The 26,871-nt window shown below is 35.6% G+C and overlaps 1 protein-coding gene across 1 annotated transcript in view; it reads left to right on the forward strand.

Annotated features, from left to right (window-relative positions):
- The window catches only part of ARFGEF1 (ADP ribosylation factor guanine nucleotide exchange factor 1), a 68,739-nt gene that overhangs the window by 33,604 nt on the left and 8,264 nt on the right, over window positions 1–26,871 (forward strand). The window contains 15 exon segments of the mRNA XM_023755498.1: window positions 3,271–3,399; window positions 4,313–4,471; window positions 5,164–5,314; window positions 9,169–9,259; window positions 14,491–14,531; window positions 14,626–14,795; window positions 15,138–15,289; window positions 15,425–15,597; window positions 16,338–16,498; window positions 17,389–17,519; window positions 20,767–20,896; window positions 21,794–21,929; window positions 22,011–22,149; window positions 24,051–24,123; window positions 26,022–26,154. Of these exon segments, the coding sequence (XP_023611266.1) occupies window positions 3,271–3,399; window positions 4,313–4,471; window positions 5,164–5,314; window positions 9,169–9,259; window positions 14,491–14,531; window positions 14,626–14,795; window positions 15,138–15,289; window positions 15,425–15,597; window positions 16,338–16,498; window positions 17,389–17,519; window positions 20,767–20,896; window positions 21,794–21,929; window positions 22,011–22,149; window positions 24,051–24,123; window positions 26,022–26,154 (1,969 nt within the window).

A 26,871-nucleotide genomic window follows, 5' to 3' on the forward strand; every position in this document is an offset into this window, starting at 1 on the left:
CGGTGGGGGAGATTAGACACAGCCCTTATATCAACACAGAGCCGGGGCCGTCAGAGAGTTGAAAGGCAGACGCGTTCATCTTAGGGCCGAGAACGAATGGGGAGGTTATGACTCTATCCTTTCACCCTCGAAGCAGGGCCTATGGTAAGGGGGGAGGGGGGAATAGGGCGCCGCACCCTGTCACACACAGAGCAGGGCCAATCAGGGGGTTGGGACGCTGCACCCTGTCACACACAGAGCCGCAGGGCGATCAGGGGGTTTGGGCGCTGCCCCCTGTCACGCTGATCCGGTGCCAGGAGGCCTCGCGGCTCCGCTGATCCCGGTGCTGGGAGGCATATTACCCTTTTACTATATAGGATAGAGGCCTGGGGGCCGGCTGGTTTGCCCTGAAGGGTGTCCTGGATCAGGGTGGGGGTCCCCACTGGGGTGCCTGGCCAGCCTGGATGAGGTGATGATGGCTGTTTGCAGCTGGTCACACACCCTTCAGGGTGGGGGTCCCCACTGGGGTGCCTGGCCAGTCTGGGTGAGGGGCTGAGGGCTGCTTTCAGGCTGGCGGTTGTTGATTGAAGCTCCCAACCGCTCCTTTTTTTTATTTTATTCTGGGCCAGCTTTAGCTCTGGCTCTAGCTCTGAGAGCAGGTATCTGGTTTGTTTTGGTTCTATAATCGAAACAATGTATAACTCCAGCTCTGAGATCCCGGCCTATATTTGTTAGAATGTTTCAAACTGCCAGCTCAGAGGCCCGCAAGTCAGGCGGGGAACGTTGGAGTCTGCAGTCCCTGGAGCAAGCAAGCCTCATGTTCGCTTCCAGCTGCCTGGCTGCCAGCCGCCATCTTGGCTGACAGTTAATTTGCATAAGGATATGCTGATTAGCCAATGGGAAGGGTAGCGGTCGTACGCCAATTACCATGTTTCTCTTTTATTAGTGTAGATTTTATAAGGCAGCTTTTTTGTTTTGAATAATATTATACCCTTCTTTTGTTTTGTTTTTCAAATGTTTTTGTAAAGGGGGAGGCAGAAAAAAGCAAAATAAGGATCTAGCCATAATTCAGCCATTCAGAAAAAAACTTTTGTTAATATACTACTTTTTTATCTTAAACAGCTGTGATCGTATTATGTATAGAATTTTTTTATCTTGCGGTTTCTCACATAAGTATTTCCCTATATCATTAAGAATTTGTCAATAGATTTTATGATATGGATTAGTTATAGTTTATTTAAACATCCTCTAAGCACTGCCATTGTTCTCTTCAGACACCCTCATTTCTCACTCTTAATACTGTGCAATTATCCATTTACAGAAGCCAGAGTGATCTTTTTAAAAGAAAAAATGCAGTTTCACCTTCTTCCTTAAGGCTCTTCACTGACTTGGCATGACACTTGATGAAATTAGCACACTGAGAGGGTCTAGAGACCACCTGCCTTTCCAAACTCATTGCTAGAACTCTTCTGTTTCTTGTCTCTTACTGTGCTGCAGTCACACTGGCATTCTTTAGGCTTCTAGAATGTCCTAAATTATTTTCTCTCCAGAGCATTCTTATAAGCTGTGTCTTGTGTCTAGAATGCTCTTTTCTTTGCCTGTGTAGTTTCCACTTATAATGTTACCTTTTCAGAAAGTTTTGCTCTGACCCCTCTAATTCAAATTAGGTCCCTTTTCATAACATGCTATTCTTTTCCTTCATTGTATTTATAACCATTTGTATTTGTACATTTATTTTAATATGTGTATTAAAACATAAGGCTAGTATGCTTCTTTACTGTACTTTAAGCTCCACGAGGCAAGGGACTACATCTGTTCTGTTCACTTTTCCCAATATCTGGCACAGTTGCTCACTTGTAGCCAGTGCTCAATAATAAGCACTGACTGGGTCAGGGAATAAATGAGAGATTCCTAGAGTGCATTATACTATGAAGGGATATACACATTACTAGGAATCATTCTACAATTGGCAAGTTTTATTCTGTAAAGGTTTATACAATTATGAGTGGGCAATTTAATTTCACTGTCCCTGGATATTATTCAATGTGATTTGATTGGAGAAATCATTGTCTTTAATTTCTAATCGAGTTAAACATTTTTTACTGGCTTATGGACCATATACTTCCATAAAATGTTATACAGGGTTTCTAGTGGAATGTGTCATTTATTACTTCCATGTAGTACTTTATATTTTAAAAGTCCTGCACTTCATATGCTGCCCAAAGCTTCTCTTCACAGTGATAGTCCAGTTATTAAACAGGAGGAAGCTGAGTTTCAGAAAGATTAAATAAGTGGCAAAGCTAAGACTTGAAGTTAGGTACTGTGGTTTATGTTATTTGTTAGGGATTATACGCTTTATTTCTAAACTTTCTGCTGTTACAAGCAAAGTGTTGTGTTTTCCTTCATAATGCTAAAAACTTTTTAGATCTTTTAAACATTTTAGTTGTCATTTCTATAGCACACTCATACAAACATTTTTTCATCTGTATGGCTATATGGTTTATAGTTTTGCTTCATGATGACTTATTAAAAGCAAATACTCTCACATCAAACATGTCAAAGTCATACACGCACACACTAATCTCTATGTTTTGACATTAGCATGTTCAGCAGTCAAAGGGTAGCTCTTTTTTTGTTTGTTTTCCATTAAAAGTAGGTATTCAGTTTTTATAGTAAAATTTAGTGTTTGTTGGCTTTCACTGTCTATAATGAAGACATATTTTATTGAACTATATTTTTAAAGTATTGTTCAGGGTTATTGCTGACATGTCAATGTAAAGTATTTGACTGCAAAAAAAAAAAAAAAAAGGCTAAATGATGTCCAGGGATCATGCTTAAAGTAAAGAAAGTAATAGAATTGCTGCAAGTAGAAAATGCTAAAGGATTTTCTTGGAAATAAAAAGCCCATGATATTGCAAGGGAAAAGCTTGCAGAGAGAGATGAGTTCTTAAGTCAGGGGTATAAGTGATATCATTTTTGAATACTGATTATCCCATTTTATTGATGTGAATAATTTAGAAATGCTGCACTTAAAATATTCGTAATGCCTTCTACTGAATTTATGATCTTATTCTTTTATTTATTTAAGACCAGGCAGCATTAAATCGTTTTCTTTCCTTTTGTCTAAGAAAGCTTTCCAAATAGCTATGCTAAGAAATTTATTGCTTTTTTTTTTTCAGAACTTCAAGTTATTTATTGTCTGAAAGCCTTGAGAAATATGAATGTAGTATTATCATAATTTTTAATTAACACTTGATATACATGATATATTTTAAATTTTAATTTTCCCAGTTGGCTTGGACACCTTTTCTGGCTGCATTCAGTGTGGGTCTACAAGACTGTGATGATACTGAAGTAGCTTCTCTTTGCCTGGAAGGTATAAGATGTGCAATCAGAATTGCATGCATTTTCAGCATTCAGGTAATAAAGAAATTTGCCTTTGTAGTCAGTCTACTTATGCCATTACTATAGTTTAAATTATTTTTTTATGTTTGACTTAGGAAAAACGAATTTCAAGTTTATGATGTAATTTAAATCTTAATATTTAAGAATCTGAGAATCTATGACAGAGTAGTTCTATACTGATGTGCCTAAAATTCATAATAACTTTGGTTTGCAATTCTTCCCCAAGACTTGGAATTCCTATATGTTAATTTTGATATCTTATTTAAATAAATATGTTGCAAGTTCTTATTGAATCACACATATTTTCATATTTTATATACAGAAAGTAGGTTTATAATTGTTCATATAGAGAATAATACAATAATTAATAAATAATAATATAAGAATAAACTGTTTCATATATATATGTGTGTATGTGTGTGTATATGTCTTAACCCTCAGAACAAGTTTAAGGAAACCAGGTATATAGTACATAATTTTCATGAAGATAGCCCCTTCTAGTAATTTATATGCTTTGTCTGATAATAAATGTAGTCAAAGCTTGCTTTCTTTTTTTAAAACTGTTTTATATTTTATTATGAATGATAGGACTTAAAAAGCACAGTCTACTTGTAATGAAAAAGTGAGCAAGTTTATAAGTAAGGTTTCTGCTAGTTCACACAGTACTTTAAACAAATATTCAATGAATGTTTTTCTACTATATGAATTTATTAATAAAATTTCATCTTGATTTGACACCTTCACCTTTGTATTTTAGAAATTTTGTTTCATTTATCTTAAAAAAACACTCTAGTTTGAGGTATTGTATATAAGTTATGATTTGTCAGTTAAAAACTTACTAAACAAGTAAACAGTTTGTCATTAGGGAATTAAGGATCACTCTGTTGTGTTTACAACCATGTCAAGTATACTTTTCTCTTTTTTATAGCTGGAAAGAGATGCGTATGTTCAGGCACTAGCAAGATTTACCTTACTTACAGTGAGTTCTGGTATTACTGAAATGAAACAGAAGAACATTGACACAATAAAAACGCTTATCACAGTGGCTCATACAGATGGAAATTATTTAGGAAATTCATGGCATGAGGTATAAGCACTTTCTCTGTTTTCAGTTTTGTAATTTGATTTATAAAATAAGCTAAATATTCTATCACTGACATGCCTAAGTGTTTGGGGAGAAAATTAAGTACATTCGGGGTAGATACAGATAGCTTTTTATAATCTATATATATAAAAGCCTAAGCGACCAGAAGACCGGATGACTGACCAGTAGCTATGATGTGCACTGACCATCAGGGGGCAGACGCTTAACGCAGGAGATGCCCCCTGAAGGTCAGTGTGCTCTCACAGTGGGAGTGCTGCTCAGCTTGCAGATGGGCACCAGACGCTGGGCTGACGGCTAGGGAGTTCAGCTGTATGATCCTCTCCCGTGGACACTACCTCTACACGCACTAGTGGCAGCAGGCTCAATGGGGCCAGGATGAGTGGGAGCAGCAGGGTGCCCAGCCCGGGCTCAGGCTCCTCCCTGACCGCCTGCGGTTTTGAGCACTACTTCATACTGTGCGTGATCAACGAGAACAGCGGGCTGGAGCCTGATGAACTGGAGGGTAAGGCCAGGCTGCAGCGGTGCGGAGGTCCACTGGTCCCCGCAGGCCGGTGCACCGGGCCTCTAGTGATTTATAATGTAGCCTAAGTTTAAATCCTGGTTGCATACATTTAAATATATTTGCAAACATTTTTAACATGGAATTAAGTTTTTTCTTCTTTTTTAAAATTAAGATTCTGAAGTGCATCAGTCAGTTGGAGCTTGCACAACTTATAGGAACTGGAGTGAAACCTCGGTACATTTCTGGAACAGTGCGAGGCAGAGAAGGATCTCTTACTGGAACGAAAGATCAGGCTCCTGATGAATTTGTGGGGCTAGGGCTGGGTGAGCATTTTACAAATTATTTCTATGAAGTATCAAAAATTGTTTAACTTGTTCAATCTAAGTAACTTTATTGTAGGAATGAAATATAATTGGAGGGATATGATAAAATGCCCATTGGCTATCGTTCTGAGGAAAAGCAAGATGAATGTATAGAGAACTAAGTCTTTTTGCCTGAAATAGTTTGCAACATTAAATGAGGTTTACTCTTAATCTCATAGTTGGGGGTAAAAGAAAGGTACAGATTAAAGTTACTGCTTTTAAGACTAAGTAGGTAACTTAAATGAGTGAAGGCTTGTATAAGATTGTAAATAGTAAGGGCAGTTGGAGAAAGCACTCACATTCAGGTTTTTTAAAGTACTGTGCAGACCTACCTAAATTCTTCTGCCACTATGGAAACTTGCCCATGGTTTCCCGTTTGCTCAGTCTGGCCAGGAACTTCCAGATTTAACCCAATAGAAAAAAAGGAAAATATTAATGGATACAGGAGAGCCAAAGGCCATGCATTTTTAGTCATAAATGGAAAAAAGTTTCATCAGGGAAGAGGCAAAGTTTAGACTGTCTTTCACTTTGAATACTATACTTTTGGGTTTGAATTCTGCAAATTTCTTCCTGACTGTGTGCAATTAACTAATTCTCTGAGCTTTGGTTTCATCTTTTTCAAACTAATGGTAATATCTACTTATAGAGTTGTTAGGATTAAATAAGAATATATATAAATGGACTTGGTATGTAGGCAAATCTATTAATGGTTTCTGGATTATTCTCTGTCCTTATTCCCCACCCCACTTTAACCAAGAAAACTAGAGACATGACTTAGCAAGAAGGAATACACCTGAGATCTAGGAGTATTTACCTTTTAAAGCTTTGTACTGTAACATTATATTTCTGGAAAATTTCTCTTTTTATCTTTTAGTGATTTCTCTGTTGTTGCTTGCAGTAAAAATTCTTAGGAAATCCAAAAGAATTTCAAGCTTGAAAAACGATCCATAGGGAAAGAAGTAAAGACCAGGACCATATGTGGCTTCAAGTTGGACTGGGACAGTTAGTTCCCAGTGGTTATCCAACTGTGTCAGCCAGCAGTGCAGTCTGTACCTCAGTTGTGTCTTAGATGCTGTGGTTCTGGGTGATGCAGTTGTAGACCTAATAACTTGGTGACCCAGCAGCAGGATTTAGAACTGCCTGAGCACCTGCATGGTGACTTATATAATCTGGAAGTCTGACTTGGAACATTAGAACTATAATTACTCCAGAAGATAGCACAAGATACAGATGAAAAATGTTTACAGGCAAGTGAAATGAATGTGCAATGATTGATTCAATAGCTTTTGAAAGGCCCTTTTTTTTTTTTTTTTTTTTTTTTTTTTTAAGAACTAAGGAGTGTGGGAAGGCCAAAATAATGACAAGTACAAATTGCCAAGGCTCCGTTTTGCCAAGCAACAGAAGTAGGTTACACTAAAAATAAAATAGCAGTGAAGTTTTTTATCTCCTAAAAGTTTAATCAAACAATAAATAATGCATGCTGATAACATTTACTATTAGTATATTTGGAAGTGAATTAAAATTAATTTGATCATTGTGCCGTTGTGCCATTTAGGTTGCAAGGATATGAGATGGTCTGCCTTATTCTTTCAGGAGAAGTGCATTTACAGAAAAATACACACTTTTTGGGATCTGGAAGTGAAATAAAAATGTCAGACTTCCAAGCCATTCAAGTAACCAACCATACTCTTCTACCTCTTTCATGCTTTATCTAGGCTTTCTCTTATATTATCTACCTCTTTTAGCCTGCCCCATTTTCCACTCACTCCTGATAGATCAGGTCTCTCATTTTTGAGTCTACATCCAAGAGAGAGCCAGTCTTTTGACTTGGCCTGTTAGGCAGAGCTCGCCTTTCAGGCCATCTCATTGGTTAATCCCATGTAGCAGATGTTCACCCCTGTACATCTGTGCCCTGTCACCTACCCAGACAACAGATGCTTTCTTCAGCAGGATGCTGTAGTCAGAATTAAGGCTAGATGATGTAGAACAGACAATCAAGTTGGTTTAGTCTGTATGTGTATGTGTGTGTGTGTGTGTGTGTGTGTGTGTTTAAATAATATCCTTTATTAACAGCATTTAATAATGCACCAAGTATTAGTTTATATACCAAGTATTAATTTTTGCACCAAGTAAGTTATGCACCAATATAAATTATGCACAATTTATTAATGTACTAAGTATTTCATTTTAGCCAAGTTGATAGGGCTGGGTATATATTTATCTGATTGATCCACTTGCACACTTCCAGTACGTTATATATGCTGCTCCTTCTACCTGAATTGCTTTTCCTCTTGTCTCCTTTCCCACATGATCATCCTTCTGGGTCCAACTTAAATTAATATTTCATATTTGAAACCTTCCCATGAGTTAACATCCCCATTCTCCTTTATCCCATCAAAATTAATTATATTTAGCAAAATTTGTATTATATATAATTAGTTTGTTTCAGTCATGAAGTAATCATTACATTGTATTAAAGTTGGTTGTAAGTTGTGTCTCTCCTGGTAAATTGTTAACTCTGAGGACAGGACATCTTTTTTACTTTGTTCCGTTGCTAGAATAGAATTGAGTCCAGCTAGTTTAAATAATGTCATCTATTATGTTTCCATTCTTAAAGGCATTTATTGAGTATCTGGTCAGTCAAGTCAACAGTATTTATTGAGCATCTGCTTTGCACTTAATATTGAGTGAAGTGTAGGGGGATACCAAAAAAAATGTATATGTCTTGGTTCCTAACCTTAGGGATCTTTTTATCTGGCTGAGAAGGCAATATTAACACAACCAAAGTAATTTATATGAAACTATATGGAAGAAATTCTGATTTGAGTAGTACTTTTATAAGTAAATGCTTAGTTCAGAGGAAGATGAGAGCAGTGGAGAGGAATCCTTCATTGGGAACTCAAACTGGGTCTTGGTAGATAGGGTTTTAAATAGTTGAGGGAATGCCCTGAATAGAGACGCTATATTGTCTAGAATGTTGAAGGGAACTGCCTTAAATGCTGTGTTGAAAAGTTTATACTTTATCCTGAAAGTAATAGTAAGCAAAATGAAGCTGGTGATTTAGGAAAGTTAATCTGGCAAGAGAATGAAGGAGAGATTTAAGAGGGGAGAAATTAGCAGCAAGGAGAGCATTCAGGAAACTTTCAATTATCTGGGCCTGAAATTATAAGCATCTCAACTGAGTAGGAATGAAAGTTAATGAATTATATGAAAACAGGTCAAAAGAAAGATTTAGTGACTAGTGGAAAGATCTTGAAGATGATTGTAAGGTTAAGAGTTTGAAAACTTGGGGAAGTTGTTCTGCTGTCTGACATATGGAACCAGTTTTTTTGGGAAAATAAATTCTTCTTTTGAATAAGAGGATGTTAGAACATATAGTTATAACTTTCAATAAGCATTTATAAACAGGGACTGGAGATTAAATGACAGGGGAGATCTGATTATGTGGAGTTGGGAGTCATCCTTAGAGGGTATCATTGGAACCTGAACTAGTACTGTCTTTCTTAAACACTAAGAGTAATTATGCCTAATGTCATTAATTTGTGCTCTAAATTCTCAGTGGCCCTAATTTGTGTAATTTTTGCAAACACAGTTTACATCTTTATAACCATGTCTGTGTACCAATTAGTATAGCTCATTAAGCACATTTTGCCTTGATAAAGGTCACTGACGCCAAACGAATTGTTCACCCAAAGCATTCTTTCTTTCATTAGGAAAATAACTGATTTTAGAAATGTATTTTAGAACTCTAAGTGTGTTCTTCCAGCATTCAGACTTACTTTCAAACTGAAATAACTCTCTTTTATGTGTGGTAGTTGGAGGAAATGTGGACTGGAAGCAGATAGCAAGTATTCAGGAATCCATTGGAGAAACCAGTTCTCAAAGTGTTGTTGTTGCTGTAGATAGGTAAGGTATTCACTTTATTCCCTTTTCAAATGAAACTGGTTTAATTCTGTAGCATTTAGATATTTTGTGCACAGTAGTAAACAGAAAATTTTATTGCCAAAAAAACTTTCGTTAAGTAATGTAAGACTGTATTGTAATATGATGTGATTTAAATGATGAAGCACATACCTTTGCATTTTAGGTTATAGAATATTGGAAAGAAACAGTATGATAATATAAGTTTTAGTAGATATTAGTGGGCATTAGGCAAATAGTAACCTTGATGAAAAAGAACACAAATGTTTGATTTCCTGTATAGAAAACATTCCCCTTATGATCCCTATTGGGAAACAGAGTGTACTTTCTCTTTCTGATAGAGGACTGCATTAGGGGTAAAATGAAGGGATTTGCTGGCAATTCTCATTATAAGCTTCTTTGGAAAGAACTAAGAAATTGGTATATTATAGACATTACCAGGTATTCCTCATTTTTAGTTTGTTTTCTAAAAGAAAAACCATACTCTGGTTTATTTTACTATGGGAATATTTAGTTTCAGATTTTTAAAATTTCTAGTATATAGAACATTTAGTGGTGTGGTGTGTTTTTTTTTAATACTAGTTTTTACCAGATGAATGCCCCCCTAATTGAAACTTAACATTTTACAAATCTGACATTTAAATTTTTTTTTCTTTGCCACTTTTTATGGAAACTTGCAAAAATATAAATGTAATATGTGCTGTTTGTTTGTTTGTTTGTTTTGGTGCTTTGAGACTCATGCTGATCCATTATTTTACTTTGCATCACATAAAACTTTTTGCTCTAAGTACAGACAGAACTAGAGTGTTCCAGGCTACTGACCCTGGAAGTACTCCCTGGAACTTTTATCCTTGAAAATAATTCTTAATGTCCACTTGCAATCTTTTTTGTTAGGGGAAGGAGGTTATTTGCATTTTTCTTGGGAAGGATGAAGAAAGATTGTGTAGCATCTATATCGGCGGTTCTCAACCTATGGGTCGCAACCCCTTTGGGGGTCGAACGACCCTTTCACAGGGGTTGCCTAAGACCATCGGAAAACACATATATAATAATATGTTGTTTTTGTGATTAATCACTATGCTTTAATTATGTTCAATTTGTAACAATGAAATTGGTGGTCACCACAACATGAGGAACTGTATTAAAGGGTCGCAGCATTAGGAAGGTTGAGAACCACTTATATACCCACTATAAAATTAGAAGGTTTACCACATGGTTGGTATATTTCAAAGTGCTTTACCTGTATTATTAGTTTAATCCTTTAAGTAGCCTCATTAGATGAGTATTGTCCTCAATTTACAGATAAGGAAACTGAGACGTGGGGAAATTAAATAACTTGCTCATTCCACAACCAGGCTAACTGGGTCTTCATTATTTTGATGACTTTCATTCATAGAGAGTTTTGGGGAATGGAGCCAAGACATACAGTCAAGCAGCATATCTTGAGTGTGCACTCTAAACCTCTCTACCTGCATGTGCAACTTCAGAGCAGTGTAATGTCTGCCTTTCTGCTATCAGGGTAGCTTTTTTCTAAGTGGTTTTCTTGCTTTCCAGAAAATCACCTTCACTGTCATTATGGGAATCTCTTCAGGCAAGAGTCAACATTTTACCTACTATTTCTGTTTCCATAATATACTTTATATGAGCATACCTCGTTCTGATTTATTCAACTATCCATTGTTTGTTATAGGTAGACATGTCACTCATTTGAACAGATAATATGCTTGTCTGTTTTAATAATTTATACTGTTTCACAGGTATCCTAGCATAAGTACTATTAGTACTTTGTCCTCTCAACATCATCACCAAAGTCTTCTGCAAACATAAAATTAATGTCCAATTTTATATAAAAACTCAGTATTTAAATTTTAGCTTATAATGAAAACAAAAGCTACATCTTTGATATATTATAAGATTATATTATTCTTGTGTGGTGCATTTCATTTTTTCATTACATTTCTTCTGAATTTCTTCTCAGATATCTGAGGTTATATTCATATGTAATATTTGGACTCTAGTCTATAAGCTAACTGAGATTGCCCTGGAATTCAAGACAGTGGTGAAATATTACCAGGTATCATCCTTGAAAACTGTACTTATCCAGCAAAAACAGTCATTTTCCTACTCTTAGGCCTATTGTTCTGAATAATCTCTTCTGACAAGTATAGGAACTAAAAATGAAAATAAAAATAATTCTTTTTTGCTTAATTATTTATAGCTTCTGTTTCTTAACAGAAAAATTGCTGATTCCATTAAAAACCTTCAAGTTTTTAATGATAATATATCCTAATTATCTCCACTTTTGTAGTCTTAGGAATCCATTAGAATTTAGGAGAATATTGTGCACTTTAATCTGGAGTACCTGATCCTCTAGGATTTGCTAGGGTAGAATTTGCTAGCCATTGCTAAACTAGACCAATTTTATAGGTATCCTAAACTATGCAGGGATGGATTTTTGTCCCAGAATGGTTTATTTCTAAAAGTTTAAAAAAAACAAAACAGTTAATACCATGGTTTTTGTTTTTATGGTTTTTGAAGCACATCAGATCTAGCTTTGTAAAACTGGCTCATCTCACACTTTGAAACATTGTCACTATTTAGAAAATACATACAGCTCATCCCCCACTTCATTTGCTCAAAAATATCTTTCAGGTAGATATAAGAAATAAATGTTACCTCAGATATTTCACTGTGAAAAATTTTTACATATATAGTAGTTTACTTAGCCTGTGTGTTACATACAGCTTAATGTTTTTTAAATCTTGAATCTGCAAGTTTGGTCAATCTTTTTTTTTTTTTTTTTTGGCATTGCTGTATTACTATCATGATATGGATGAATCAGTAATATATCAAATTTATTTTTCTACTCACACCTCCGGACATGTCTTTTAATATTAGCACACAAGATCCTCATGCTACTGCCCTTTGCTTTTCCTACAGGGACTTTAGAATCTATTTCATAGGCTGATTTTGTGAAACAGCTTTTTTCTCCTGCCTTGGTATATTAAGGCTTAATTTTAAATGCCTCCACAGACCACTGTGCTTCTATCTATCACTTATGTTTAGCGAAGCATTACCAGAAATAGGGCACCTCTCAGAGGCTACCAAGTGAGTAGGCATCTGAATGCGCTTTCCCAGAATGCATGCTTCCACTGCCTTCCATCATCACCTGGGTCTACAGGACCCATCTAATTGCTGCTGCAACCCCTCTGTGGCCATTGTTCTCCATTATTTCACTGCATTCAGAGTTGCATATATCCCCTCTAGTTATATATGATCTCCATTTCTGTTTCTATTCTTTACCCCTTCAACTTTTGCCACTTGCCTCTTTCTCAGTTAAACATTTTTGTTGTTGTTTCATTTCTTTCTCCTATACTATTTAGTTTTGACTCTGGTTTTGGTGTGGGTTGTTTTTTTGTTTTGTTTTTTTACATTGCTCCTTGGGGATACCTGTAGTTTGATAAATTGGCTAATGACACATATAATGCATAGTCTAGCAATTTTCAGTGTTTGTTCATGTGAAAGCTTTGTATATGTTAATATCTGGATCTAGTCAAATCACTGAATTAAATGGGGCCCTATTACTCTTATATTTTCTCCCAGATTGTGTTTTTAGCCAGATCTTTGAATTGTTGTTTTGTTCTCTTGAGAAGAGCAGTATGGGAAATCTCAAGATATTCCTTTAGCAGGAGGTCAGATTCTGAGTTATCGTGTTGTTAGTTTCTAAGTAGTTTTTCCAGTCTTGTTTTTGTTACTCATTGCCAGAACACATAGATAGGCATTCAAGGGCACTAAGATTAAAACAATATGTTATTGTTTTAATCTTAAAAATAATATACTCAGAACATTTATATTATGGATGCAGGAAAAAACTAGAATATATTTAAAATGTTTAAATTACGTTTTGCTCAAGTAAATGTGGGGCAATGTAGCTCTGTGGTTAAGAAGGTGGCCTCTGGCCCTAACCGGTTTGGCTCAGTGGACAGAGCGTCGGCCTGAGAACTCAAGGGTCCCAGGTTCGATTCCGGTCAAGGGCATGTACTTTGGTTGCGGGCACATCCCCAGCAGGAGGTGTGCAGGAGGCAGCTGATCAATGTTTCTCTCTCATCAATGTTTCTAACTCTCCATCCCTCTCTCTTCCTCTCTGTAAAAAATCAATAAAATATATTTCTAAAAAAAAAGGAAGAAGAAAAAGAAGGTGGCCTCTGGAGTCAGGCTGTCCTGGTTTGAATCTTGGCTCTAGCACTTACTAGTTTTGATACTTTTAGGAAATTCCCATAAAATTGGGAGTATAATGGTACCTATTTCTCAAGATATTGGTTATTATTTTGAATGGATATATTAAGCAGTCAGGATAATACCCACCTTGTGATTATTGGTAGCTGTTACTGTTATGATTACTTTTATTTCTAAGTTTAATATTTGACCTGCTCCTGCCTTTAAGTTTTCTTCTTTACCATGCAGATCTTACGGTATTTATTTTAAATTGAGGAATATCATTTCATTCTGGAAGTCACATTCAAACCCTTGGTTATAAACCCACCGAGTGCATAGATAAAAATGCAGACTTTAAAAAAGAGGACTAATATGTTTATGCTGAAGTCTTTTATGAAACTTTGAAACACAGAAACAGAACTCAGTGAAGAAGTCTGGGCAAAGCTGGACAGTATAGCTTAACACTAAGTATTTGAATGCCCTAAGAAAAGTCAGTCAGCTACTTCTTGGTTAAACTGTTGGAGACTATTTGTAAGGTTCTGTTAAATCGCTTGTAACGTAACATAAATGAATTTTCTAATCAAACATACATTACTTGTAGAAATTAAGTAGAATTTTTCATTTTAAAATTTTGTTAATGTTAATAGATAATCAGGAAAAGATTGAAAATTTTTCTGTTTTATAGTGTACCAATTATTAGTTTTACAAATTAATATTTTTCTTATTCTGAGTCTCATAACTAGTTTTTGTAAATTTACTAATAAAATTAGAACCATATGTTCTTTAATATATTACTGAATGAAAAGGTAAGAGGGAGGAACATCAAATTATAGTTTCTAAAGTATAGGATAATAAAAATTTTCATTTGACTACCTGATTTCTTTAGTTCCTTTAAAACAGATAAAAGTAGCCACTTTTGAATTGATGTAATAGATGTGAGACTATACATATTTTTTTCAGGCTATACAATTTTTACTCATGGGGTTGTTCTGTTCCTTTAGAATATTTACAGGGTCTACAAGGCTAGATGGAAATGCTATTGGTAAGTATGTACATTTATTTCACTTATAAACTGGTTGTTTGGCTAAAAGACTTGAACATTAAGCTAAAAAATTGTAAATCTATTTATATTATAGTGGATTTTGTCCGTTGGCTCTGTGCTGTGTCTATGGATGAATTACTTTCCACTACACATCCAAGAATGTTTAGTCTACAAAAAATAGTAGAAATATCATATTACAACATGGGAAGAATAAGATTGCAATGGTCTCGAATTTGGGAAGTTATTGGAGATCATTTTAATAAGGTATTTAAATAATTATAGGATTTGCTTACATTTATGTTATTTTTCATTGTGTAAAATTTCCTTATCATAATCTAATTGAGAATTTTTCTTTCCAAGTAATTTTTTTAAGATTAAATTTAGAAAACCCTTTGAGTCCTGTTTTTTCTTTAGCTCTAGGTTTTAAGGATTTCGTTAAAATAATGTTTTTCTTATTGAGAAATATTATTAGCAATTAGTGCTTTTATAAAGAATCTTAGGATTTACTTATATACACTATTAATGATACACTATTTTTAAAACAAAAATAAAAAATTATATTTTCACCGCTGACATTAGCACCCTTTATTTCTGTTGCCATTGCAGGTTGGCTGTAATCCTAATGAAGACGTAGCTATTTTTGCAGTAGACTCCTTGAGACAATTGTCAATGAAGTTCTTAGAGAAAGGGGAGCTTGCTAATTTCAGATTCCAGAAGGATTTCTTAAGACCTTTTGAACATATAATGAAACGGAACAGGTATTATATTTGTTGAATTGCTTAATATCAAAAAATACTTTATTATTTTTCAGTGCAGGGAGAAAAACAGAAAAAGGGAAAGAAAACTGATGTTTTATCTATATGCTTATTCAAGAAATTAAATTAATATTTTAGGTCTCCAACCATTCGAGATATGGTTGTGCGATGTATAGCACAGATGGTGAATTCTCAAGCTGCTAACATTCGGTCTGGATGGAAGAACATTTTCTCTGTATTTCATCTAGCTGCATCCGATCAAGATGAAAGCATAGTGGAACTTGCATTCCAAACAACAGGGCATATTGTCAGTGAGTATTTCTTTTAACTGTGTTTAAGTTAAAAGAAAAAAAAAGGAATGAATGAATGAAACTATAATCTGTTCAGAAGATAATTCAAGTATATAAGGTTGTAGGTCTATTATGGTTTTCAAGTTTTGCCTACATAGCAGAGTAAATGATGAATATATTATTATAGTTAACGTTTATTGGACATTTACTATATGACAAGCCCTGTAAGTACTTTGCATGTATTTTCTTCAGTCTTCACAACTATGAGATAAGTATCTTTAATGTCACCCCTCTTTAATACATAGATTGGGAAACTCGGGCCCAGAACTAGTGATAGAGCTGATATTCAAAGCTAGGGAGCCTTAAGACAAAGTCTTTGTTTTTACCCACTACACTTTGACTTTGAGGGAGAATAAAATATTAAAAATGTAAGTTATACCTATCTGGAAGATTATAATGATGACCAACATCAAAAACATCAAGAATAATGACATTATCATAGTTATTATTTGAGTGCTTATTTGAATTAAGCATTTTTACTTACATTATTTTATTTTAGTGCTTACACCTATCCTGTGGATATTGTAATTCTCATTTTATACATTAAGAAACTGAGATAAAGAGAGATTAAACGTAATTTTGTGTACTTACTCAACAACTGTTGATATAGTACCTGCTGTGTACCAGGTTGATGTATTTTTTGATGCAATTCAGAAGAATTGACATTATAATTACTTTGATACATTTTTCCCTCTTTTTAGCTCTTGTGTTTGAAAAACACTTTCCAGCGACCATTGATTCCTTCCAGGATGCAGTGAAGTGTTTGTCTGAGTTTGCGTGCAATGCAGCTTTCCCAGACACAAGTATGGAAGCAATCCGACTCATTCGCCATTGTGCAAAATACGTGTCTGACAGACCGCAGGTGCAGTGTCGTTTTGTAAACAAAATTTTACTATTTATTCCCAGTCTGAGATCTACATTTACTTGGAAATTAAGAAGATATGAAGCGTTTATTTTTCAGTAAACCCAAAAATTATCTGAGCTTGATTCTGAGCCATAATGGGCAGTCCTTGATAGCTAACGCTAATTGAAAGTATCAGAGTGTTTCACCCATATTAACTTGTTTCGTCTTCATAACAATTACAGTCCCATGCAGATAGGAAATCTGCGGCACAAAGAAGTTAAAAAATGTGTCTGTGATTGCAGGGCTAGTTAAGGAGACAGAGTTCGAACCCAAGCCTGTGTTTTTAACCATTCCTGTGCGGCTTTTTGCCTGTTGTGTTTCGTCTGCAGTACTGAAGTTGACTGTGGGCTTCAGCACTGGCGTAAAAGGTTGAATTGGCAACCTGCCTGCCAACTTTAACTCACATATTTGAGTCTCTTTATAACCACCATAAGGAGAAGTGATACATCATAGATTTAGTAATAAGAATTTTACTGCATATTGACATGGACCTATGGGGTGCTTATACTTTTTACCTAAACCTGCATTGATTCATTTGACCTCACATTTCCCCAGTGTGGTTAGTGTGGCTACATGGTGTCATAACCATTCAAATGGTAAAAATGAAAACCTGATTTAACCTGGTTAATAATGCAGAAATCTGGTGTCAGAGTTGAAGCTGAAACCAACTTTTGGGTTCTGGTCCAGTGCTCTTTATAGGAAGTTATAATCGCCATCATTTTTATAAATTATTGTGTTTTATCCAATTGTTCACTTTGATTTGTAAAGCATTTTTAAAAGTTTTAGAGAAATGTGCTTAATGTAGGCATTATGTTTTGCCTTTAATAACCCTACCTTTCTTCTTGAAGGCTTTTAAGGAATACACAAGCGACGATATGAATGTGGCGCCTGAAGACAGGGTGTGGGTGAGAGGATGGTTCCCCATCCTCTTTGAGTTATCCTGTATCATCAATAGATGCAAATTAGATGTAAGAACCAGGTAACAATCAGTATTTGTAATTAACATTTTGTAAGGCTTATTTTAACTTAAATTAACTTTCCTTATGTGAACACAAAGTTTAGTAGTGAAAGGCCATAAATCATGTGTTTTATCAAATACTAGAGGCCTGGTGCACGAAATTTGTGCACGGGTAGGGTCCCTAGGCTTGGCTGGCAATCAGGATCGATGGGGGCTTTCCAGCTGCTTGCCGGGGTCCCCTGGTGGTCAGCGCATGTCATAGCAAGCGAGCGATCTCCCCATCAGTCAAACTCCTGAGGAGACACTTTGCATATTAGACTTTTATATATGTAGATAACAATTATTAGATAGGCAGATTTAAAAATACGTTAAGCTATAGCAGTGTTAAAAAATGGAAATATATTGCTTTTGATTAAAATTTAAATATAGCCTACTAAATTTAAATATAACCTACTTTGTGTTTTAGCTTCTATGTTAATATAATACTTTACACATTCTGTTTTTTTTTTCATACACTTGTTTCCAATTAAAAAATAGAAGTTAGTGGCAAATTTATTTTATTTCCTAAAGAATGATGGAAGAATTTCCAAATGCGCATCCTTGATGCATTTTAGGTAAAGAACTTTTTCTCTGAAGACTGGTCAGTAATATAGTTTTGAATAACATAGGTCTATTAAAAAAGAATTGAACTCTTTCCAAAGTATATTCTCAATAAAAGATCTATATGAACATATAACAAATTTGTAAAGAAATTATTTTGGATATGATATAACCAGACAAGCGCTCAGTATACACTTCTCATGTTACATCTCAGATCAGTCCCATAAGATAATTTTTCTCACTCTGTATTTGTGACTTTGAAATTGAAATGACCAACTTGTATTACAGTATCTGTCAAAAGTGCTTGAGTGTATCATGAGTTCAGTTTCATGTTAAAATCCCTCATTGAATTATGCCATCTTTTTAGGAGAATCATTCGTCATTTGGACAGTTCACTGAACATTTTAAAACCAGAAACATGTTCAGACTTATAATAAATCAATGATAGAAATGTAATGAAAGAATGAATATTTCCTCCCCTTATGCCAGAATCACCCCATTGCCACCCCCATCCAAGGTTAAGTTTGATTTATTTCCTAAGAAACTTCACTTTTATAGTATTTGTAATAACAAAATAAAATTAGGACATAGGTAAGTTATCCAAAGTAGAACTCAAACTTTGACTCAACCTTGGGAGTTTCTCAGAGTGTAGTAATCACAAGAACAGTGTATAACGTTTTATCTTGACAAGGGACCTGCCTGCTTTCTTAGCCTCTTAGCCTGTTCTTGTCTGGGACCCCACTGATTTACTTCTCACCATATTTATATTCCGATTACGGATGGGTTCTGGTTATTAAAGGGAAGAGAAAGTATGTGTTCTAGTTAGTAAAAGAGATAAAATATGAGTAAACTCTTCCATGATAGCTTTCATTTTCTTACCTCACCCTCGGATCTGTAGGGCTGTTATTTAGATTATATGTAAAAATGTAACGCTGTTATTTATAACACACTAATCATAAAATACTTTCGCCTGCATTCTCATTTGACTCCCTCAAAATGTTGTAGATTTATGGTTAAATAATTAACCTAGAGCCCCAAATATTCTTTTTCCCTACACTAGCAACTGAAGTATTGTTTTAAAAAAGACCTCTTCGACAGTAAAAATTCTTGGAAACCTCTGTAGATCTGTGTTTGCTTTGGGGGCCTAGAAAAAACAGGTTTCCCACATTCCCTTCTCCCCAGACATGGGAGTTAGCATCCAGTTACTTAGCAAGAGAGGAAATGGGTTTGGAGCTCAGGGGATGGAGGAAGAGGGAGCCCTTTTCCATTGTGGAGGGAAATGTGGACTAGCTTCTTTACTTCCGCTCATTACACATTAGGTATCTTATGAATCAGATAAACTGTTATGAACTTGCTGTAAGGCAAACTGTCATAATGTTATTTTTACACATTCATTTAACAAATACTTATTTTGAGCTTAATTTGAACCAGGCATGAACTAGACTTGAGGGAGGCATAGCAACAAATAAGCTAGACTATGTGTCGTCTTTATGGAGCCTTTCAAAGAAAATTTTGTTCTGGCTTACCATCAGACTTATTGGAAATATAAACCTCTTTAAATTGAAGGATATTTGTATTTTGCTAGAAGAAAGTAACAGAGGAAACATCAAGCTTTTTAACAGCTACATGAATGGTTTTTTTGTTTCCTTTTGTTTTTTGTTAATCCTCATCTGAGGATATTTTTTCCATTGATTTTTAGAGAGAGAGTGGAAGGAAGAGAGGGAGAGAGGAAGGAGAGAGAGGGAAACATCGATGTTGCCTCCCATACTCTCCAACTAGGGCCAGGGAGGGAACCTGCATGCAACACAGGTACGTGCCCTTGACTGGGAATCAACCCTGTGACCCTTAGGTTCCTGGGATGATGCTCTAACCCTTACCACACCAGTCATTTTTTTAAATTGAATTTATTGGGGTGACACTGGTTAACAAAATTATACGGGTTTCAGGTGCACAATTCTACAACACATCATCTGTACTCTGTTGTGTGTTCACTACCCCAAGTCAAGTCTCTCCATCAACCTTTACCCCCCCACCCCCCACCGTACACCCTCCTCTAGTCTTGATGAAGATAATCAGGAAGACAATTTAGAATTTTAGGTTTAACATTTATTCAAAGAAAGTGATACTAAGCACTTTATTTGTTCAACAAGTACTCATCATGTGCCTCCTAGATGCTCTGTGCCTGGGATGCAGCAGAAAACAGACCTGCCCAAATGGACATCTTGTGGATTAGCTTTACAAATTCTTTGTTTGAAGATATTATATGAACAATTATAGCATTCTCTAAAAACTCCTATAGCTCTTTGAAAAAGATTTTCTAAAATCTATTTTTTGTTCTTAGACTGTTAATTGATATATTTTCTTCCTTGGTCACAGTGCCACAAAATTAATATTCACTAATAAGATGGTCTGTGTCCATCTGTAATTTCATGTACTATTTTTAAATGCTGAATGATGGGCTGGGAATGGAGGAAAAGTAAAATAAAGAAAAATTTAAAATGTTTTCCTAAATGCATTCTAAAGAAAGCTGGATGTATAACAAGGTAAAAACCAGTTTTAAACTTTGTTTTCTGTAGCTTTGTGAACTGTAACAGTTATAGGAGGGAGATTCTGATGTGCAATGCTTTTTTGGTGTTATAGTTTTACTAATTACATTATATCACTTTAGGGGTTTAACAGTAATGTTTGAAATAATGAAAACTTACGGCCACACTTACGAAAAACACTGGTGGCAGGATTTATTTAGAATTGTGTTCAGAATCTTTGACAACATGAAATTGCCAGAACAGCAGACAGAGGTAAGACATGAAATGTTCATTTAATATAGTTAAGAGGCTCTTAATATTTTTCTTAATACATTTTAATATTTCATATTAAGCATATTGAACAGAAAAAAAATTCCTAGAGAAATTTTACTTACGGCATTATAATAAATTGTATGCCTTTATAAACAAGAACACTATTTGGGGATAGAACCGAGTTAATGAATTGGTGGGATTTTTTTGTTGTTTTTTTATGTTTTTGTTGAACTTCCAGTTTCTTTTCCTCACTTTAATATTGTCACAACTATAAACACCAGTAGCTTTCTTTAGTATTCATAGTGACTTCTTATTCTGAATTACTAAAGACTACATGGTAATAAATAGACATATGTATGCACTACCACAAAACTATTTTTGAAAACTGTCAGTTCAGGTTAGTCCATTATGCATTTGAGAAAAACACTTACTTTATATGGCCCTATTTGTCTTTTATAGTGTTTTTAAATAACTGTACTTCATGAAAGTCAGTTTAATTTAAAAGATATACTGATCCCACTTGGATAATTTTCTACCCTTTTCTTTCTCTTTATTTCTTTTTCAAGTTCGGTCATATGCTGGAGCAAGGCCTGCTGTTTATTCATGCATATTGTTTGAAAAGTCATAATGCTAATAGCAAGAAAATGCAGTGATAGTTCTTCACAATCAAAGCAAACAGTACAAAAAATAGTTAAATTATTTTATACATAGGGGTTATGGACTAATGGAGAAAAATAGATAGCAGATATTAAGTGAGGTGAATGTAATGTTCTGGAGGGAAGTAAAAGTCTGAAAGGAACAGGGATAGGCTTACGTTTTACACGTGCAAACATACCTCTTTTTTAATTCTAGTAGTTGATGAATGGTCTGACTTTCTCCCCTGCCCCACCCCCCCAGAAAGCTGAATGGATGACAACGACCTGTAATCATGCCCTTTATGCCATCTGTGACGTGTTCACCCAGTATTTAGAAGTGCTCAGTGATGTGCTTTTGGATGATATTTTTGCCCAGCTGTACTGGTGTGTGCAGCAAGGTATGTCTGTGCCAGATAGTGACACAAAGTGTTAAATTGGACCCTGGTAATATACAAATGATTTGCTCTTTTCTTTTCTAGACAATGAGCAGTTAGCACGATCTGGTACAAACTGCTTAGAGAATGTTGTTATCCTGAATGGGGAAAAATTTACCCTAGAAATCTGGGATAAAACTTGTAACTGCACACTGGATATCTTCAAAACTACAATCCCACATGCGTAAGATGATTTTATACAACTTTATATTTTGAATGATGGACATAAAAGGTTTGATAGTAACTAGTGATTTCTCATAACAGAATCCTTTTTCAAACATCTCATTGTTTCTTGAATTTGTATTTATTACAAATCAAACTCCTATAATCCATAACAAATACATAAATTAAATTCTTTATAAACCAAAACCTTTAGTCTGATCATCCAAAATTGGGGTCATAATGAAGTGATTCCACTTTTGTAAGGGTTTATTTATCTAGACTAAACCAAGCCATGGTCTTGAATTAAAACAACAATAACATATATTTCAATTATTGTAGATTTAATAATCTTAGGAAGATTTATTTGCACCTATCACATTTTACAGTTAATTTTCATCATTTTCTAGGGGATAAATTTGGCATTGAATTGTAGTGAAGGAGTTTTTATCAACGGGGAAACTAAGATAGAGTCTGCCTAGTGACTGATGCCTCCTGGGCGTTTTGCAGGACAGACTTGGAACTTACTTCCCAGTACCTTAGGGCCCTTTGACATGCCCAGAGCTTCACCTTACATCTACGATATGTAAATCTACTTAATTAGATGTTTTAAATGTTACCTAAAACATCTTACTAAGTAGATATATGTGAATGCACTGGCATAAAACTATACACAAACACTATCAGTCCACGTTTTTAAGCATCATAAACTTTTTCTTGACATGAATTAAATGTGTTTGTACTGGTATGATCTCCTGGTAAATATCCTCATCACTAGGAAATACAAAGTCAAACAAGAGGAACACACCCTTAGGAAAGATCAGGGTAGGATTACACCAAAAGGACACACAGTAATTCCCTTGGCCTATTTATAATTATTTGACAGTTCTTACTTTTTGGTGCACATTTTGTTGGATCAGTGTAACTGACAAACGATAGATTTTTGTCATAGTTTATCTGTGGCCGCTATTGTATGAATTATTGCTTAGCTGTTGTCCCTGTGAAGTCTTTAGAACAACCAGTTGGGCTGAATTTTTTTTTTAATTTTTTAAATATGTTTTTATTGGTGTTTTTTTTTAAGAGAGAGAGGAAGGGAGAAGGATAGAGAGATAGAAGCATGATGAGAGAGAAACACTGATTGGCTGCCTCCTGCATGCCCCACACAGGGGATCTAGCCTGCAACCCAGACATGTGCCCTGACCAGGAATTGAACCAGTGACCTCTTGGTTTACAGGTCGATGCTCAACCACTGAGCACACCAGCCAGGCTGAATTGCTTTTTTAAAGAACTGCTTCTGCTTTAATTCATTGAATGTATACATTCTAGATATAAGATACATGATCTTAAAGATCATCTAATAAGCATCTCTTACTAGCATGTTTCTGTACCAGAGTTCTCTCCATATTGAACTGAAGTGATGTATTTACTGCCTGTCTGCCCCATTTCCCAGGAACTCTTGCTTCTCAAAGAAAAACTTTGGTCTTAATCATCTTTCTGTCCCAAGCAGCTAATCAAGTTAGTGTCCTCTTTGGGGCCAAATTTTATTTTATTTATTTTTATACATTAAAAAAAGTAGAATCTAAAAAGGTTTATGAATTTTTTTGAAACAGCTTCAACTTTTTTTAAATCTCACTTTGAACAATACTTAATGACCCTTAATACTTAGAAAAACTGAGTTTAAAGTTTCTAAAACTGATGACCCGAGTACTCTTAATTATATTAACTGCTAATTGTTTTTCTGGAAGTATATATTTTTAACTTCTCAGTAGATTTTTTTTTTTTCAGCAAATTGCTCTTAACAGTAGTCAGAGAAGGAATATGTTGTGTTTGGCATATTCATGTGACTTTTATGTGCCCATTTCAAAATATGTTGGATGCGACATGTTTTACACTGTGATTGACTGGTGTGATTTTGGTATTTTAAAGGCTTTTGACATGGCGTCCCACTTCCGGAGAAACTGTCCCCGTACCTTCCTCTCCTGTGAGTGAAAAACAGTTGGTAAGTTCTAATAAATAAAGCATATTTTAAATTATTTAATTATTTGTGATAAGTAATTTTACTATGGACCAAATTCTTTTGTATGACCCCAGTTCTTTTAAAAAGAAGGCATAAATCTACTGTCCAGATTCTCAGGTTAAATTTCATGATGGTCAATTTCCCAAGTAGCTAAAATTTATCTCTGTAAGTACCATGCAGGCAGTATTTTAAATATTTTATAAGATGAGACATAGTGTAAAATGACTTCAAGAGTTGTAAGAGGCAGGCACCAGATAATGCATGGATTTCCATGCCAAGCTGAAGATATTATTGGATATTGCATTTAAACTTTTAATTTTGATATAATTTGACCCTAAAGAAAAGTTGCAAAACTGGTACAAAGAATTCTGATATACCCTTCATCTGTATTTACTTGCCTATGACCGATGTAACAAATTACCACACACTTAAGTGGCTTAAAACAAGAGAAATTTATTCTCTCATAGTCCTGGAAGCAAAAAGTCCAAAATCCAGGCATCCACAGAGCCAACTCCCTTCAAAGCCTTTGAGGGAGAATCCTTTTTGCTTCTCTCAGCTTCCATGGGTGCTGGCAACCCTTGGCATTCCTTGGCTTGTATGCACATCACTGCAGTTCTCCCAGCAGCTTTTTGAACCAGATTTGGTACATGTTATCCCTGCTTCACACTAGTACAGAGCAATGAATAAAGGGTCATACGCTGCGGGTCATAACGTAAGTCCATGTTAAAATACTATTGTGATTAGCTCTGTTTGGGGGAACGCAGGCCCCTGTGCTCCTTTCAGAAACCCAGGTGAGGCTGCTTCTGGCTGGGACTGTTAGGACAGAAGGCTCCGCCCTCTTAAGCCACAGTCTGACTCGCTGAGGGCATTGTATTGCTGTCGCTACATCTATTGTCTGACACTGTACTGGTGCTTTGTACTTATTGTCAAATCCATAGATAATAACAACCCATATGGGAAGTAATCAGAAAACCTGTCTGGGAAGATTCATTGCTTTTTCAAAGTTACACTTAGTCACTCTGGGGCAAAATCCGGTATAGCTCTGTTGGACTTGAACGTTCAGCTTCTCTTCATGACACTGCACTCCTACTTGGTCCCCTCCTCACTGACCTCTGGTTGTGGGTTCCGTGGATGACAGAACATCCTTCCCTAAATCTCACCCTTAAAAAGCTTCCCTGAGCTCAGCCTGCACAGAGCTTGCAGGAGTCTGTTTAGATTCCATGACAGTTCGTGGGTCTTGTTGACTACTTTTCCCCCACAGTGAACTTAGCATTTTTATCTCTTGCTTTTGGGTAGTGTCAGGCCTAAGCCTGGCAGTCAGAAGGGAAGCTTTTCGCTTAAAGACTATTGGCTCTGTCAATGGATAGGTAATTTTAAATAATTTTCTCTTATTGCATCTGTAATTGCAATGTGTAGGATGTCATTTTCATAGGGACACAGTCTATTTTTTAAAAAAAACACACAGCATAATAGAAACTATTTTTCTTTTATTGATTAAGGTATTACATATGTGTCCTTATCCCCCCATTGCCCCCCACCCAACTCCCGTTCATGCCCTCACCCCCCTGGTGTCTGTGTCCATTGGTTAGGCTTATATGCATGCATACAAGTCCTTTGGTTGACCTCTACCCCTTACCCCCACCCTCCCCTACCTTCCCTCTGAGGTTTGAGCATCTGATCGATGCTTGTCTGTCTCTGGATCTGTTTTTGTTCAGTTTATGTTGTTCATTATAATCCGCAAATGAGTGAGCTCATGTGATACTTATCTTTCTCTGACTGACTTACTTCACTTAGCATGATGCTCTCCAGCTCCATCCATGCTGTTTTTATTCTTAAGCTTTATTCATTGTACTTATAATGAATTTTTTTTATTTTGTTAGGATACAATATCACAGAAATCTGTAGATATCCATGATTCTATTCAACCAAGATCTGCAGATAATAGACAGCAAGCAACATTGGCTTCTGTCTCTACTGTGAATGAAGAAGCCAACAAAATTAAACCTTCAGCAAGTGAGTTATTTATACTCTTAGTAAAACTAAATTGTGTGTTTTGTTTGATGTAGGAAAGGGATGAAATTCGCTTGTACTTTTATTACTAACAAATATACTGTAACTGATTGTATGGTCACTTCATTACTATGTTCGCTCCAACCTGAACCTCCCAGGATAGATAGGTAGATACTCCCTTGAGTAGGATCAGGAACTCTGCTAACACCTGCCATACCAGCTAGTGTTTGTGTTGAGCCTATGAGTCTTCCCTCTCATCCCCTTCTTTCATGTCAGCCCCATTTTTTCCCTGCAAAAGTAGGGCCTGATGGACCCTCCTCTACTCATCTATGAAGGGAGGTAGTAAGGGGTGAGGGCTTCCAAAGCTGGAGCTCCCGCTCTGAGGAGCAAGCCTTCCTTATGCTCTGCTGCCCACACCCATGTCATCTTCGCTCCTCTCCTCACCTTCTTGGTTCTTCTATTTTTACTAAATAGGTTAAATTTTGTTTACTGAAGGAAAATTACAACACTGAGGAAATACTGCCTCCTCCTTAGAGGACAATAGGACAGCTTTAAAAATCGCTTTTTAAAATTGAGATGAAATTCACGTAACGAAAGTAACCAATTGAAAGTGAACGATTCAGTGGCATTTAGTAAATTCACAATGGTGTGCAGTTGCTACTTTATCTAGTTCCAAAACATTTTTTATCGCCAAAAGACAACCCCATTACATTATGCTTT

Source organism: Myotis lucifugus, unplaced genomic scaffold, assembly GCF_000147115.1.
Source record: "Myotis lucifugus unplaced genomic scaffold, Myoluc2.0 scaffold_77, whole genome shotgun sequence".
Taxonomy (NCBI): Eukaryota; Metazoa; Chordata; class Mammalia; order Chiroptera; family Vespertilionidae; genus Myotis; species Myotis lucifugus.